The sequence below is a fragment of the Taudactylus pleione genome, unplaced genomic scaffold (genome assembly GCF_031769625.1).
Source record: "Taudactylus pleione unplaced genomic scaffold, aTauple2 ptg000274l, whole genome shotgun sequence".
Classification (NCBI taxonomy): Eukaryota; Metazoa; Chordata; class Amphibia; order Anura; family Myobatrachidae; genus Taudactylus; species Taudactylus pleione.
The window spans coordinates 2,108,591-2,127,500 of NW_028284676.1; the positions used below are offsets into that span (position 1 = coordinate 2,108,591).

At 45.6% G+C, this 18,910-nt stretch overlaps 1 protein-coding gene across 1 annotated transcript in view; it reads left to right on the plus strand.

The window, feature by feature from the left end:
* The first annotated feature begins 7,436 nt into the window (after positions 1–7,436).
* LY6G6C (lymphocyte antigen 6 family member G6C) overlaps positions 7,437–18,910 on the plus strand; it is a 23,906-nt gene continuing 12,432 nt past the window's right edge. Inside the window, exons 1-3 of the mRNA XM_088481554.1 lie at positions 7,437–7,491; positions 13,216–13,317; positions 15,813–15,980. Of these exons, the coding sequence (XP_088337680.1) occupies positions 7,437–7,491; positions 13,216–13,317; positions 15,813–15,980 (325 nt within the window). The remainder of the gene's footprint in view (positions 7,492–13,215; positions 13,318–15,812; positions 15,981–18,910) is intronic.

Below are 18,910 nucleotides of genomic sequence, written 5' to 3' on the forward strand. Positions count from 1 at the left end.
CCTGTCATTAGACCTACGCTGGGAGCCCGACACCCGGCATCCCGATCAAAGGTAAGCCGGGTGCCGGGCGTGGACAGCCTTGAGGAGGAGGGTTAGGTTAGGGGCTCCCGGGGGGACAACTAAGGGTTAGGCATCCCCCCGGGAGGGCTAGGGTTAGGCTAGGGGAAGGGGGAGTTAGGCACCCCCGGGGGGAGGTTAGGGTTAGGCACCCCCCCGGGAGACTTAGGGTTAGGCTGCGGTCAAGGGGGCTTAGGTTTAGGCACTTAGAGGGGGTTTAGGGTTAGGCACTTGGGGGGGAGGTTAGGGTTAGGCACCCCTAAAGGAGGGTTAGGGTTAGGGGGGGGAATGCGGCCGGCGGTAAATCCTACTGATTCCACTGTCCCTCCCCAGTGATCATTCAGAGTAGGTTGTGGCTCGTTCTCCACCACCAACAGTGTTGCACCTCTACGCCAACGACCCAATTCTCCAGGAGATGAAGGAAGATGCCCAGCACAATTTTCAGAAGCTCCTGTAGTTCATGTAGCAAAATGTTATTATTTCATTAAATGTAGTATAACGGTCTTGTTTTGTAGGTGTTAAGTGGAGCACGATGCTTAACAACTATTCATATAATTAAAGGTGTGTATGTGGCGTAAAAGGTTAAAAGCCTTTTTGTTAATTGAGATGTGTACTTTTTTGTGGTGCATATTATTTTCTTTTAATGTGCATAAAAGAGTATTTATTGGTTGCAATGTAAACAGACCATTACATACCTTTTACAAAAAATACAACAAAAGCCATAATAAATGAAAAAAAGAAAAAAAAAACATTTATTTGAAAGCATGAAGCAGCTGTCCATAATAAGGTTGGTTTCTGGTTCTAGACCAAGTGGAGCCCAGGACGAAATTTCCTGGCACAGTGCAGAACTGTCGGTGCAGCATGCCAGCTCTCAGCGGCTGACGGCTCTGCAGATCGATAATAATGATCCCATCAGGGGCAGGCGGTGGGAGGCCCTCTCAGAGACTTCCTTATGTATTTGAGCAAAATATAATTCACTACAAGCACTATATTTTCTTTATCACATTGATTCAAATATAATCTGTTTCTGGTTCAGACTGATAACAAAATTCGCATTAACAATATTCCATTATTACGTGTAGTGGTCATTCAGAGGGCTAGAGCTGAGTTTAAGCACTGAGGCTAAACATACTATTACATGCACACTAAAAAGTGTCCATCATATTGTCACTGATTTCTACTATGTACTGAATATCTAAAATAAATATATATATAAATATATTTATATATAAATAATGTAATGTGATTGATAGGCGACCAGTGTGCTAAAAAGTGCTAATGCATAAATAAATAATTGATAAAGCCTAATAGGCATAGAAGTATATAAAGGTGCAACAGTGAAACAAGTTAACAATATATGTAATTTATTCTAAGAATGGATAAAACACAAATACACAAAGATAAAAAATGGAAGAGATACTAATACATAAGGGACACAATGGAATATATAAATATGAATAAAAAAGAATAGATAGCAATCAAATGGATAAAAAAGGAGGGTATCAGTTTATCTGAATAAAAGAGGAATCAGAGTTCATAGGGTAAGATAGAAAAGACTTGAATAAGTCTTTTGGACGAAACGCATTGGGAGTGGCAGGGGTTAGGCACTAGGGGGAAGGTCAAGGTTAGGCACTATGAGTAGAATTAGGATTATGCACTAGGGGAGGATTAGGGTTAGTCACTAGGGGGAGGATTTGGGTTATGCACTAGGGGGAGGATTAGGGTCAGGGTTAGGCACTAGGGTGAGGGTTAGGGTTAGGGCTTAGGCCAGGGGTGGCCAACCAGTCAGGGTCAAAGAGCCTAAAAATATCTGTTGGTATGTCAAAGAGCCAAGATTAGGCGTGCACCTAAGGCGCACATGCAAAAAGGGGTGTGGCCTTGTGCCAGCTAGGCCACACCCCTGGTATGATTTTTGTAGGATCATGTAAAAACACATGCACACAATCACCATAGAGGAAACTATTAAAGGGAGAGATAAAGCCAGAACAATATAAAAAACATTGGAAAAAAAATCCACATAAAATCCACTGAAACAAGATCCACATAAAATACATTGAAAAAGTCATATCCACAAATAATAAAATAAAAAAACAGATTTGCATACTACAATGCAGCCCCCCATGTGTCACTCCAACAGCCCCTCATGTTTCACAACAGCAGCCTTTCATGTGTCACTCCAGCAGTCAGTGTCAGTCAGGGAAGCCGCATCAGGACAATGGAAGAGCCACAGGTTGGCCACCGCTGGTTTAGGCACTAGGGAGAGGTTTAGTGTCAGGGTTAGGCACTAGGGGGAGAATTAGGATTATGCACTAGGGGGAGGATTAGGGTTAAGCACTAGGGGGAGGATTAGGGTTAAGCACTAGGGGGAGGATTAGGATTATGCACTAGGGGGAGGATTAGGGTTAAGCACTAGGGGGAGGATTAGGGTTAAGCACTAGGGGGAGGATTAGGGTTATGCACTAAGGGGAGGATTAGGGTTAAGCACTAGGGGGAGGATTAGGGTTAAGCACTAGGGGGAGGATTAGGATTAGGCACTAGGGGGAGGATTAGGGTTATGCACTAGGGGAGGATTAGGGTTAAGCACTAGGGGGAGGATTAGGCACTAGGGGGAGGATAAGGGTTAGGGGTTAGGCACTAGGGGGAGGATTAGGATTAGGCGCTAGGGGGAGGATTAGGATTAGGGGTTAGGCACTAGGGGGAGGATTAGGGATAGGCACTAGGGGGAGGACTGGGGTTAGGCACTAGGGGGAGGATTAGGGTTAGGCACTAGGGGGAGGACTGGGGTTAGGGTTAGGCACTAGGGGGAGGATTAGGGCTAGGCACTGTGGAGGAGAGTTAGGTTTAGGCACTAGGGGGAGATTAGGTTTAGGGTGCGGGGAGGGAGGCTCAGGTGTAGTGGTAGGGTTAGGATTCTTAATGATAGGTGTCAGTATCCTAACCCTGTCGGGATGCCGGCATTGGGATTCTGACCGCCGGCATCCCGTACCCAACCCTACTATATAAAATGGACATAAATCAGATGTAATACAGAGAAACTATGAGATTGTCATAGCACGGAGTAGAAGTTACATTACAATAAATGATGTTGTCTTATACAGAGACAGATCTATACACTCTACCCTAGCCATGACGGCAGCTCTGTGTCTCATCCATCACCAATGAGTAGCTGCTGGTAGTAGGTACACTGGGACAACTACCCATTGGGACTGGCAGATCCCATAGACACACAGCTGGGAGGCACAGTCTCAGCAGGTCAGGGGAGGGCCAGACACTGCCTGACTCCTGAGCCACAGCCCAAACTATTCCCACACCTCTCCCAGACACTGAGACTGTGCTTCCCAACTGTGTAGGGAGAAGAAAATCAGGTGGCGCTGCCATAAGCACAACAAACACATCTGATTCACAATAATATGAGTACTGTAGCTTAATTAAAACAATAAACAAATAATTAATTCTCCCAGGAGTAAAACATTAAATATATAAATCTACTATATAGTGAGCACAATGCAGACACGGGACATAAGGATAGATATAGATATATTTTCTGTCTCACTGAACAGACAGATGGCTATGAAGACTGTCTAGAAACTTTGTTGCCACAAACTGGTATCATAGTTATGAAAGTTCAAATGGATACATAAGTAACCGTTACTCTCCAGTAAAGTCAAAGGCCCTCATTCAGAGCCGTACGCTCTGAGCAGAGCGCACGCTCTGAATGAGGGCCGCCCTCCATAATTATGGAGTGTCCTCCTGGACGCTCGTATAGCTGTGGGTCACCACCCACAGCCTATACGAGCGTGCAGTTTGATGGCCGCGATGGTCGTGACCATCGAAACTGCGAGCCGGAGCCTGCGGTTGAGTTTTTCAACCGCAAGGCCTGGAGTGATTTTGGCTCTATCAGAGCCAAAATCACTCCCACTGACATCACTAGTGATGTCAGTGGGCCGGCTTCTGACGGTAGGCGTTCTCTTGGGAACGCCCCCGTCAGGGAGGCACGCCCCCGGCACGCTCACCAAAGGGGGCGTGCTGTCAATCAACATCGACAGCACGCCCCCTTTGATCAGACACAACGAGCGAAGGAAAGTCCTTCGCTCGTCGCGTCTGGCGCATGCGCACGACGGAGCTCCCACCGTCGTGCACATGCGCAGTGCACAACATCGACCCACTTGCGAGCGGACAGCCGCTTGCGAGTGGGTCTGAATCAGGCCCAAAGTCAGTTCAACAGCGGCAATAGGATATAATTGCCATGGAGGCTCTAAGGGGTAAATTTACTAAAGTGAGAGTTTTTAGATGTGAGTTTTAAAAGTGATGTTGCCCATAGCAACCAATCAGATTCTAGCTATTATCTTCTAGAAGGTGCTAGTTAAATGTTAAGTAGAATCTGATTGGTTGCTATGGGCAACATCTCTTCTAAAACTCACTTATAAAACCTCTCACTTTAGTAAATGTACCCCTAGGTATAATCCTCATCAGTCTCTGCACGGTTATGTGTCAGTTCCAGTTAGTAAATGCCGTGCGGTGGGGGGTTCGGGCGAATGCAGGCGTGCCAGTGCATTTCAACGGCGTTGCAGGGGCGTGCATAAATTATCCACTGATATACGATACACAGCCTGAGACCTTATAGCATGTGCTGATGTTAGCAGTTCCTGAGTGGGGTCTGACCTGCCTTACCTGTGCGTATGGGTCCGATGTTACTCGATGTTACCGATTATTTCGCTATGTTACCAAAGTGTACGGATGTGAGTAAGGGGAAGTGGGCGTCCTCATGTTAGGCTGCGATCACAATGCAAATGCACACATTTACATGTCACCGCTGATATTAGCAACTGCGTTGCATGCGTATAAGCAGAATAGCGATCCAAGCTGAATCAGGCCCGGTGTACAGTGGAATTTACTTATTTGTTGTGTATGATCTTCATATACTTTTATTAAAGCTATACTACACTGTATGGAACATTTTCTTCTCTGTATTGTTATGTGATCCTATGATGGAATGAGTAGATGGATATCACCCTAAAAAAGAGAAGACTCTCTGGAGATCTGAGAGGAATTGCTACTAATTAATATTTTGAGGTGTTAGATGCTAGATGGACATTTACATTAATTATCACCTGTGACTGTGTGATGCTCTAAGCCTTGGAGAGTGATAAAGTACCAACCAATCAGCTCCTACCTGTCAGTTTACTGGCTGTGTTTGAAAAGTGACAGCTAGGAGCTGATTGGTTGGCTGTTTGCGAGCGCTCGCTCTGAATCAGGGTGGTTTTTTTTTTTTTGGCCTCCAGGCCGCTCGCTAAGCTGTGGGTGACACCCACTGCTTTTGCAGGTGGCCTGGCGATGGTCACGATTATAACGACCATCGGGCTTGCGAGGAGACCCTGTGGTAGCGTCTTAGTACTTGCAAGCCCGAGTGGACTTCCTGCACTAATAGAGCAGGAAGTCCACTACTGACATCACAAGTGATGTCAGTAGGGCCGCCCACAAACGGCAGGCATTCCTAAAGGAACGCCTGCGTTTGTGCAGCCACCCCCCCTCCCCGCCTACAAAACGGGGTGAGCTGTCAATCAACATCGACAGCCGCCCCATCTTGTAGCGAGACCTGTTGCGACGGAGCTGCCATCACAGTACAGGTCTCGCGCATGCGCACGCTGGAGGTGGCGCATGCGCAGCCGGGGACCATTGACCCGCTTGCATGAGCGGGTCTGAATCAGGTCCTATATTGATTAGAGACACAACGCTCAGTACTGTGGATGAAACAATCCAGGTAAATGTACGGTGGCGGGGGACGAGTGGGAGGGTCCTGGAAGCGTTGAGGGAAGAAACACAAGTTATGCTGCCAACTGCAGAGGTGAAAAAACTCCCTGAGGAAGGCCAAAGTGGCCGGTACACGTAGGATAACTCACTGCATCCGCACTTACAACTTGCAGCATCACTGACATCTAAGGGCCGTATTCAATTAGTGGTGATAATATCGGTCGATTATCGGCGATTTTTGCACAATATTATCGCACCCACGATAATCGGATAGTGTGAAATAGTCGAAAAGTTTTCACCATCTCAGACCAGGTGAAAAAAACATGCTAAATTCCAATTTTTGCCTATAAATCTGGGGATTTCTTTCAGAACCCTTTGGACAACCCCCTAATGATAAATTACCCCAAAGTTGGAAGGAATTTGTGTATTTTGGCCAAAAATGACCTGTCACGCTTTGGGTGAAAAATAAAATAGTTGAATATGGGTTTAACATAGTGGGTCTTGTAATTTGGGGGGGGGGTTGTATGGATGCAACAGGTGTTTTAAACATTGTACGTGGCTGCAGTAGAAGTTTTAACTGTTTTTAAAAGTAAATGACGTACCTCCAATTTACATGCTGCAGAATTTCCTGGAAAAAAATAGATTTCTTTCATTTTTCAACATAATTTCGTATACACAAATTACAGCCAACCGATGCAATTTAAATACCCTAAATAATTTTATTGCGGCCAATAATACACTTCTAAATTGATTTCCTATGGACACTAGCCTTTTTTGGGGGGTACAGAACTCTTTTCATAAATGTCCTGATATTTTCACCTGTTTTCAGTGGATAAATTATCACACATACCCGTTTTCGCCTGTTTTTGGGTGAAAAACGGGAACGTGCATACCAGAATCTTCGATAATATCTCGCAAAAATCGGCCAACATTATCGCCGCTAATTGAATAAGGTCCTAATTCTCCGAGCCCACTGGCTGAGTCGAGCGCGCAGAGTCCCCGGGGCTTTAAGTCTCCGGGATCGCAGTACCAGAAGTCTCAGCTACTCGGAAGACTCTGCGGAGACCACGCCGGTGTGCTTGTACCCTCAGCACACCGGAATATGGTCTTTCATGGAAGCCTGAAGAGAGAAGCTCAAGAAGACATTCATCAACATTAGGTGAGGTCTCAGCAGGACATTACTTCATCTGAGACTTTTACGCTGCGTTCCCAGCAGGAGGTAAGGAACGCCCTACTCATGCCATCATATCAGTTTATTTTATTAATAATCCCAGCCACATACGTAGCATCTCTGTGACACCCAGTAAGTGAGGACACATCTGTATGTTGTTTTCTTTGGGTAAATAAAGATACAGTACATGAAACTTTCAATCCTCTATATACCCCCATTTCCAAATCAGCTGTGGCATATTATTTAGAACCGGTTTTGGCTCCTTTTTCTGTAAAAGATGTATTCAAAACTATAATTTGTAATATCCGGATACACCCAGCTAGTACCAGCTAGTGCCATCCATTAATTAGGGGTGAGGTTGGGTGGGACAAAACACATCTTCTGAACTTGTTGAAACATAAATGGGAAATATATTCAAGTGTGCGAAGTACAGAGAGAGAGAAACACACAGAGCACGATGCAGAAGAAAGGTTTAATCTCAATTCTCATCATCTTTATGAGATGCTACATTGGTAAGACATGATGCAATGGATGAGATTGGCACTGCTGCTGTATGTACTGTACTGTGCTGTGTATACATGTCATGGTGTAGTAGTGTGTGAGGAGGAGACTGGCACTGCTGTCTGTACTGTACCTGTGCTGTGTATACATGTCATGGTGTAGTAGTGTGTGAGGAGACTGGCACTGCTGCTGTCTGTACCGTACCTGTGCTGTGTATACACGTCATGTTGTAGTAGTGTGTGAGGATGAGACTGGCACTGCTGCTGTGTGTACTGTACCTGTGCTGTGTATACATGTCATGGTGTAGTAGTGTGTGAGGAAGAGACTGGCACTGCTGCTGACTGTACTGTACCTGTGCTGTGTATACATGTCATGGTGTAGTATTGTGTGTGGTACTGTTGCTATCTGTACTGTACCTGTGCTGTGTATACATGTCATGGTGTAGTAGTGTGTGAGGTGGAGACTGGCACTGCTGCTGTCTGTACTGTACCTGTGTTGTGAATACATGTCATTGTGCAGTAAAATGTGAGAAGACTGGCACTGCCACTGTCTGTACTGTACCTGTGCTGAGTATACATGTCATGGTGTAGTAGTGTGTGAGGAAGAGACTGGCACTGCACCTGTACTGTACCTGTATACAGGTCATTAGGTAGTGGTGTGCATACTTGCCAACTCTCCCTGAATGTCAGGGAGTCTCCCTGAAATAGTGGTAATCTCCCTGACTCCCAGGAGAGTCTAGAAATCTCCCTGAGGGCAGCTTGGGTGAGCAAAACACAGCATACTTACGACATTTTACTCCCTCCTTCCGGGAGGGAGCTGTCGCAGCAAAAGGGGGTATGGCCAGACGATGACGCAAATTTTTGGGGCGGAGCATGGGGGCGTGACATCACGATCACGTCATCGTGGCCCCACCCCCTATTCTCAATGCCATTATTAAAGACATTGGCCCTCATTCAGAGCCGCTCGTTAGCGGCAGTACGCTCGTTCCGAGCGATGTTTGCACATCTGCGCATGCGTACGCTTTTTAGTACGCATGCGCGAACCAGTCAGTGCGGCCGAAAATCCTTTGTACGCTATATAGCGAGTGCCTGCTATTTTGAGTGACAGAATGAGGCGTATGTGGGTGGTAACAGGGGAAGGTGCTTGAAAATGGGGAGTGGAGATCCGAACGCAGGCGTGCTTAAAGGTCAAAACGGGCGTTTTATGGGTGTGTATATTTAAAACAGCAGCGTCATTGACCACGTTACTGGGTTATTTTATAGCCAGAACTGCACGCAAATTTGTGGTAGCAAACACCAACCACAAGAATAGCGAGCAGTTCATACGCTGGTCGATGTACTCGATTAATCTAATAAATAGCGGACATGACGTAGGATGCGTGCGGCCAGGGGGCGTTTTTAACAAATAAACGAGCGTATGTTTTGCTCGTTCGTTCAGACTTAGAGGTGTGAACACACTGCAATGTGCGTACGGATCATTTAAATAGCCACCCCTTGATTTTAAACGAACGACCGCAAATAGCGTGCGGCTCTGAATGAGGGCCATTGTGAGGCAGGGGGCGGGCCGTGATGACGCGATTCAGCGTGAATCGCATCACTGGCCCCTCCGCTGCCGAGATTTAATCTGGAAAGTGCAGGGGGGCAGGCGGGTCGCTGGTGCCCGGGAGGCTTGCCTGCCTTTCCGGGGTGCCGGGAGTGGCACCCGATTTTCGGGAAGCTCCCGGCCGAATCAGGAGGGTAGGCAAGTATGAAACACAGTGATGATGCCATCACTCTTCCCCTACTGTGGACGAAATAGTGGGGAGAAAAATAAGAAGGATGTGAGCTACAAGAAAATGGCTACTGCTCTCCAGTACACTGACGGCTACATGAGTGGCTGTATTTATACTGCTTTGGTGCTCATTTACAGATGTAAGTAGTCAATTTTATGGCATGCCTTATGGTGACCTCCTACCAACCTCACCTAGGGAATCTGCAGGTTTAGATAAGGGGAGCCAAAATCCAACAGAAGCAGAGCAGGTGTGCAGGAGATGAGACACCCAGGAGACAGGTCTGTGTTTCTGTGCCAGGACCAACCAACATGCCACAGAGTGAAGCAACCTTCTACCAAGCTCACCTGCACAAGCAGTTCCAGGGTCAGGAATGACAGCAGTTTGAGACCTGTATTTGACGCTGTCTGTACTAGGCCCAAGGGCCGTATCAAGGGTGGTACATCTGGTGCCGCAGACTGGGCTGCAAAACTATTAGGGTTGCCATGGTAGCCCTGGGAACAGCTGACAGGACCCACCCTAAGAGGTATACTATACTCTTAGTGTGGGTCCTGTTTCCCCACTGATTTACTGATGCCCAAAACGCTAGAAACCTGTTGTGAATTCAGACATTAGAATATATTAGAACATCAAAGCACCATCAAAATATCTCCCAACCTGACCCTCTCCAGGAGGGACACAATGCTCTGGTCCTGGACTTCCCTGGTAAGAGGCGGGGCTGCAGCAAAGTTCAAAATTCAAATAGGGGAGCCACACCAACTGTCATTTCACACGGTGCCAAACATCACTGGCTGGGACTCACTGACAGTTGGTGTGACTCCCCTTTTTGAATTTTAGACTGTACTGCAGCCCCACCTCTGGAGCCTCCACCAATCATAAATTACCAGGGAAGTCCAGGACCAGAGCATTGTGTCCCTCCTGGAGAGGGTCATGTTGGGAGTTATGCATCAATGTGTTTCCCATTGGACACCCCCAGATTTACTAAGCAGCGGGATTGTGACAGGAGAGAAACATGCTGTCAGGGCTCTGTGTTCAATCAGAAGAAGAGGAAACACAATACACTTACAGTATATGAGGGCAGTCATTATGCACTGAATAAGGAGCCAGATGACTGATCATTCTTTTGTGGGGAAATACTATTTTATTAATCTATTAGGAGGATAATCTTCGCTTCATTTATTTAAGAGAGCAATATTATGTATTAATTATATTAAAGGAGCAATAATAATTAATTGTTACTTTTTCTCTGAAAATAGTTTTATGTAGTGGGCAACATTTGTTTTATAATGTTGGCACCAGTTATATAGCCAAAAAATAATAAGCATTTCCCCGTCATCAAAACATTTATAAGCAAAAATGAATTAATATTTCCCCTTTAATATAGTTAATACGGAATTTTGCTATCTGAATAAAATGAAACAATAATTTCCCCCCTAATAAATTAATAAAATAGTATTTCCCCAATAACAAAGTTATCAATTTTATCTGCCTCATTATTCACTACATAATGATTGCCATCATGGCAGGACCGGTCATCTTGCATTTCGGGCAAAAGCAGAAGTGCCGATAGGCAGATGGACCGGCCCCACCGTATGAATGCCTGGCCGAGCAGCTCCACTTCCTGGCGCTCTGATTAGCCGGCATGCTTAGATGGGGGCTTGCCGGGAGGTCACATACTCGTGACTCGTAGCACGTTCCCATGAGGCATGGCTAAGCCCCCTTTCCCATGAAATAGGGATGTTGGGGCGGGAGTATAGTCCCAACCTGTCCCTGATTGCCCTTATAATAAGTGTAATTATTATAAGCTACTGATTGGCCAGATAGATACAGCGGCTTCACTGTGGTTTTATGGCAGTTTGCACAACAAGATGTACCTAGCGCTATTCAAGCGGGGGTATCAAACACCAGGGCAGCAGTAAAAACCAGGTATTGTCAGTCTCTCTGATAAACAACAAAAGGTAGGAAAAACTGTGCTCTAATGTAAATGCAGGGACGTATGGTACAACTATAAGGATGTAGAATAGTTTAATAATCTGTATGTAAAACACACAATGCATATGACATAAAAAAAAATTCAGCTTGAAAAAGGCTACAGCGTAGCCGAAACGCGTTGCTGCTATCTTTATTTAGGTATCCTGGGGATAATATTCTCTGGTTCCAACGGTGTTATCCATATCAAGCCCTCTACTACCCTTGTCTGCTGCCGGGATCTCCCACTGCTGAGACGGAGAGTGACTCCCTACAAAGTGTATACTTGTGATCCCAGCCCGGGGGCCACCCTCTGCCGTTATCACACGGCCATCCCACAGTGGCAAGAGCAGGACGCTGCATCTGCAGTTTCCAGCCGCCCTGTCTATCCACACGAGGACGGGGATCAGCCTCCATCCGGGGCTGTCCCTTAGCCGTTACCTATCATTGGATCCGCCGGCTAATTTCCATCAGCTTTCAGCCGCCTCACATTCCACATAGAGACAGGGATCAGTCTCTGTCCCGGAGCCACCATTATCCGCTGCAGATTGCCGCCAATTGTTGTCATCGCCTGCCCATTGGCTGTCCTGCCACCTCGTTACCTCATACGGGGACGGGGATCAGTTCACTACCCCGGAGTTACCATCAGCTGTTACACACTGCTGGACTAGTGCTGTTATTTTTAGCCCACCGGCTGCCCAGGAAAAGCTGACCGTGAGTGTTATGGGGGGTATCCACTTAGCGATTTAGCCAAGCGATTGCACGATAACGACATCGGGCATGTTTTGGTCGGAAGCGACCAGCGATGCGCGTGCCCGCTGGTCGCTTCTGACGTCCGACATCGCCCGTACATGCTGGTCAACCTGACGATCTCATCAGGTTCAGCATGTGCGGAGATGGAGGGATGTGCCAGGACAGAACGAGTGAACGTTCAGTCTAGGCACAAAACTAGATATACAAGCGACAGCACAACTGGAATGTCGTAATCGTGCTCTCGTTTGTATATCTATTAGTAGATACCCGCCTTTACTCAATTATTCACAGCACTCTCAGGTACCGTTCTGTTATCCCTGGACTTATTGCCCATATACAGCCAGCACTATTCCTAACTTATTATTTTTATTTATTGGAAATTGATTTTCACGCTTGATATGCACCTACGAAGGATAAACATTTATTATTGGACTGTATTGGAGTGATATTGATTGCCTAGAGCCATCTTTACAATTTAACACTCATCATCGTGACAGGCAATTTACTTCAAATTATTAGAGGGTTTTGATTTTCATCAGTTTTTTAAAAACATTTTTTACCCAGGAATCTCCATTCTTAATTCATATTCATAAATTTCTCTATTACCTTTTTGACACTCACAGCTGTATTGCTACAATTAGTTCAGTTGTTGCTAATTGTATCTGGCCTTTTGGACATATCCTAGGAGTCTGATCAACTCCACCTGTGCCTGATACTTATGTCATTTGTATTTATTTATCATTTGTGCTAGATTTACTTACTGTTTATATACTATTGAAGTGATTTTATGGCAGTTTGGTCAAAATCTCATTTAAAAAGTTACTCCAAAGCCACAGAGCATTTGGAGACAAACTAAGGACTGCGAGTATCTATTTGCTTACAGTCGCTTTGTGATCTGGACCCTCCAAATTTTATACAACTTATTCACCTCTGAATTTATTGGGACACTGATTTTATAAATCCGTTATTTATTTTTCGGGGGTTCCATGTGAATATGATAATTTATATTTTTATTAATACTATTAAATGTTTTAATATTTTTGTTTCACAGGCTTTTTATTTTAGTAATAACTTTAAGGTCTTACACTCTAAACTGTGTAGCGCTGTTTTGTATTTTTTGGACCTGTATGCAGGGATACAATATTATTTTGCCCCATCCATTGGCAAGAGCTGAGCGGTCTGGTTCCACAGATTTAGCATCTTGAGAAATAACCGTTGCTGAAGTTTACCTATCTTTTGTCCGTAGGTCACTCTCTGGAATGCTATTCATGCTTTGATGAATGTCAAGATAAGAACACCAAGACGTGTGGTCCTGGGGCACAATGTATTCTAATTGAAACGCAGCTGGGTAAGATTTACTGAATATACCATTCTGTGAGCTGTTGTGTAATAATGTGTGTTTGATCATGTCACCATCTGCTAATAACAAAGAATTTTCATCCGACTATTCCCTGCACGTGCGAATATTCCACAGGGTGTTTATGTCATCCTAAAGATTGTTAATGTGTCTTTTTCACATTTAAATGTATAGCTTAAATCTCAGACACACATACATTACAAACACACTTACCTTGCAGCAGCTGCAGGTTGTAGACCCAGGGATGGCCATCGATGATCGATGGTTCATAATCATCGATGGTTTATGGCCAATGTTGAATGTTTTTCCCATCGATGGGGATAACCAGATGGTATCCCTCCATCTATGGAAAAGCATAACCGAATAGGTTTTTTTCTTAGGTGGTGCCGAGACACGGAGCATAGCGACGCCCCCTGACACCCATGAAGCCATGCTCCCCCCTGTTCTGATTTGGCCACGGGCCAGTCAGTCATATAACAGGGATGGCCATCGGTTTATGAAACCATCGATGGTCATCCATTCCATAGTTGGTTACCATCGATGGCCATTTGCTATCTTGACATTGATGCTTGCCATACCGATGGTCAGTCCTATGTAGACCTGATAAGGATGGAACCTGGCAGGCTGGCACCATGTAATTAGGTACCTTCCCCAAGTGACAAAATGCTGTGATTCGTGGGTCAATCGGGAGGGGGCAGAGCCAAATGAGGTGATTCTAATGGAATTACGTCATATTTTCACCGCCACCTCCCGACTGACCCACGAATCGTGACATTTTGCCGTGAGGGGCAGGGCTTAAGACGATGGTGCCTGCTCTCCAGTCTGTCAGAGGGGGTTTGTGGGTACTCAGAAAACCCCCCTTACATGTTTCTAGTGACCTGTGGCATTCACTGCCTTGGATAACTGTGATCCTAGCTACTAGAGAACACGCACTGAGGGGTCTATATACTAAGCCTGGGAGAGAGATAAAGTGGACAGAGATAATTACCAACCAATCAGCTCCTAACTGTCACTTTACAGGCTATATTTGAAAAATGACAGATAGGAGCTGATTGGTTAGTACTTTATCTCCATCCACTTTATCTCTCTCCAAGGCTTAGTAAATAGACCGCTTAGTATAGAGACCCCTGAGTCCCCTAATTAGACTTTACATGAGATACATATCACTTCACCAAAAGATCCCAATACCCAAGTTCTTCAAGTTAGAAAAGTCTCTCACAGGGGGAGATAAAGTGGAGCAGTTTCCCAAAGCAACCAATCACCTTCTAACTGTCATTTTATAGATTGTGCTAGATAACTGATAGCTAGAAGCTGATTGGTTGAAATAGGCAATGTCTCCATTTTATCTATTCTGAAGGATTGATTTCCACCCCCAGATTTTGACTTTCACGTAGGTCAGGGGCGTTTGTACTCTAAGCTTTCTTTATCTTTTAAGATCAATTAATCTCTTTCTCTCCCCTCTCTCTCTCATTCTTTCTCTCGTTCTCTTTCTCTCTCGCTCTCTCCCTCTCATTCTCTCATTCTTTCTCTCTCTCTTTCATTCTCTCTCATTCTCTCTCCCCTCTCTCTAAATCTCTCTCTCTCTCATTCGCTCTCTCTCTCATTCTCATTATCTCTTTCTCTCCCTCTCATTCTCTCTCCCTCTCATTCTCTCTCTCTCCCTCTCATTCTCTCTCTCTCTTATTCTCTCGCTCTCTCATTCTCACTCTCTCTCTCATTCTCGCTCTCTCATTCGCTCTCTCTCTCTCATTCTCTCTCTCGCTCTCCCTCTCTCATTCTTTCTCTCTCTCTCATTCTCTCTCTTATTCTCTCGCTCTCTCATTCTCTCTCCCTCTCATTCTCTCTCCCTCTCATTCTCTCTCCCTCTCATTCTCTCTCCCTCTCATTCTCTCTCCCTCTCATTCTCTCTCCCTCTCATTCTCTCTCCCTCTCATTCTCTCTCTCTCTCATTCTCTCTCTCTCTCATTCTCTCTCTCTCATTCTCTCTCTCTCTCTCTCTCTCATTCTCTCTCTCTCATTCTCTCTCTCTCTCTCTCTCTCATTCTTGCTTTGGACATCCTTACAAGTACTTGTTTTAACTTGGCAAAACACTAATGATATGTAGAAACTGCCTACAATTGTCTTGATTACAGTATGGTGTCTCTATGAAGGCAGGTTCCTGGGACACAGAACCCTGGCATAGTACCCGTGACACAAATTACATATGTGACATGGGGGAGATGTATCAGGTCTTGGAGAGTGATATATTGGAGATGCTGTAACTTATCTAGCACAGTCTTTGCAAGGACAGCTAGAAGCTGATTGGTTGTTTGATACATCTCCCCCATTATGTTTTCACAACCTCTAAGACCCTCTGTAACACTAACAGAGTGGTAGAAAGGCACACAAAGGCCCTAGCTATAGGAATCTCCCCGTACCTTTATTGGCACAGCTATACAGTACAGTACATTCTACCTATATCATGTATTATTTCATGTTCCTGACAGGGGAAGGACGTACAAGTCTACAAAGAGACTGCTTGAACTCGCAGGACTGCCATGTGCATCCTGCCGACAGCTCCAAACTCCATTGGTGCTGTAATACCGACCGGTGTAATATGGCTCTTCCCAGAACAACCCCCAAGTCTACTACATCTAATGTGACTACTACACCAGGTAAGTCTATTTCCACAGTATGTTAGAGTAAGACAGATTGTAAAGATAAACCAGGGAAATAATATAAGTAACATTTAGAAATATATAGCTTGTGAATATATTTATCCTATGATTTACAGTGCAGAACAGGGGAGGTGTGGCCTAATCTGGGAGGAGTGGCCAATCCCCCCCCCCCCCCCAAAAAAAAAAAATAAAAAAAAAATAATGCTCCTATGTGCTCAGCGTGGGAGGGCGGCTCATAGGGAGGGGCGATCAGTGTGATCACCTGTAACGCTTCTCCTCTCTGCCCACTACCACTGGCCGCATCTGTGTAGTTTCGCAGCTGCAGTGGCACTTTGGGCAGGGAGAGGAGACTGCTGCAGCAACAGTTTGCTCTCTCACTCTCTATGGCTGCGCTGCTATACAGGCACGGCCAATAGTAGTGGTCAGAGCTGTGGGGCGATAGCTGATGTGGGACCCCGACAGGCTCCTCCAACCGGCCCTCTTGGTGCCACTGAGTGGAAGGGTAACAATGTTTAAACCAAGTACTATAGAGATAGACTCCATGAGATGGGAGAATCCTTCCATACAGTTACTTAAGTGGGAGCAAGTAAATAATAACTGAGGGGTCTATTTACTAAGCAGTGTTAGGAGACAGAGTGATAAGTAATAAGGTGCCAGCCAATCAGCTCCTAGCTGCCATCTCACAGGCTGTGTTTGAAAAATGACAGTTGGGAGCTGATTGGCTGGCACCTTATCACTTTTCACTCTGTCTCCTAACACTGCTTAGTAACTAGACCCCTCAGTATCGCAGGAGCTGTTTACAGTCTACAACAAGCAGCTTAGTGCATTAAGTGAAGGAAAGTAATACACTCCTTGGGGAAATAATATTGCTGCCTCCACCCCTGCAGCTCTCCCATGTGCAATGCTGAATGGTTAATGCATTTCTTACAGCAGAAAGTATATGCAGGTTGTGTCTCCCATATCCAAAATGCTTGGGACCAGGGGTATTTTGGATATCGGAATATTCCATATTTTGGAATATGTGCATTCCATAATGAGATGTCTTGGGGATAGGATCCAAATCTAAACACAGAATGCATGTATGTTTTATATATACATTATACACACACAGCCTGAAGGTAATTTTATACAATAATTGTAATACTTGTGTGCCTGAAACAAAGCTTGTGTACATTGAACCATCAGCAAGCAAAGGTTTCACTATTTCAATCATGTGAATAAAATTCCGTATTTCGGAATATTCCATATTACAGAATATTTGGATATGGGAGATTCAACCTGTATATGGGGGTGTGTGTGTATATAGGTTCAGTATCCCTTATCCAAAATTCTCCAAAATCCAAAACTTTCTGAGCACCGACTGAGTTTATGAAACTCTTAGGGCTCTGGCCCTGATTCAGAGCCGAACGCTCTGACAGAGCGCTCGCTCTGAATCAGGGCCATCCCTTCTCCTTTTTGGAGCGGCCTCCTGGCCGCTCGTATAGCTGTGGGTGACCACCCACAGCTATAGCGAGCGGCCAAAATGATGGTCGCGATGGTCAAGACCATCGCGACCATCAGGCTTGCGACAAGACCCTGCGGTAGGGTCTCGCTGCCGCAAGCCCTGGAGTGCTTTTGGCTCTATCAGAGCCAAAAGCACTCCCACTGACATCACTACTGATGTCAGTGGGGCCGGCCCCAGACGGTAGGCGTTCCCATGGGAACGCCTCCGTCTGGGAAGCCACGCCCCCGGCATGCCCACCTTAGGGGGCGTGCTGTCAATCACCATCGACAGCACGCCCCCTTTGGTGCGAGACCCATAACGACGGCTTGACCGTCGTTATTCGGGTCTCGCGCATGCGCACAACAGAGCCGCCTCCCTCGTGCGCATGCAAACTTGGGCAACATCGACCCGCTTGCGAGCGCTCAGCACTCGCGAGCGGGTCTGAATCAGGCCCTCTGTTTATTATCATTATTTTTACTAAAATAAAGTGAAAAAGGGTGTTTTGTGTTTTCACACCCTTTTCACATTATTTTAGTTTCACCTAAAGTTACTAAAGGGCAATTGTAGTAGAATTCGTAAAATTCTACTCCAACCCCTAATTATCACTTACTTTTAGTAATCAGATTGCATTTCCCATCATTGTAATGGGAAATGCAATTTGCCTGGTAGTTACTAAAAATAATTTGTGAAAAAGAATACCAGGGAAAGCCCTGTGATAATAACGCCACCTGGAGCTGGCTTTATCCAGGGTCTCCCCCGGTTCCCGGACTCCTGCTCCCATCTAACAGGCAAAGCACAGCCAGGATCTGGCCCCAGTGATCAGCTGTGTGGTCTAAACAGACCACATGCTGATCACTGCAAAAAAAATAAAAATATAGTGAAAAAAAAGAAAAACTTACCTGAGCCAAGGGATCGGAGATTGGGGCTCCGGTGATGTCCTCCCTCCGGTCAGCTGGTCTCCCATCATGCACTGGGATCCATTCATCAGGTGACCGGGTCCCAGTGCAGGATGAGATGTCAGCTGACCGGAGCCATGGAGGACATCACCGCAGCCCCGATCATTGCAGGTAAGTGCAACTAAGTGAGGCGGCAGTGGCAAACGCAGGAATTTGAAAGGGGGGTTTCCATACCAAAAAAAAATCTAGCCATAATAAATAAATATATATATATATTTGGATGATGGACAGTCAGTTCGGCATTACACACACACTGACATGACACACTCTAACACAGACACTTGGACAGACACTCACAAACACACGCACCAACATAGACACACTGACATACACACACCTCTTTCACACAAAAACATAAGCGCAGGCAAACAAGTACAGTATCAGTTAAAGTACACCCCCACTGGCAGTAATCCTCCGCACTGGCAGTAACCCCCTGCCGGCAGCCCCTCCCCCACTGGGCACCCCCCACATAACTTCACCTGCGGCTG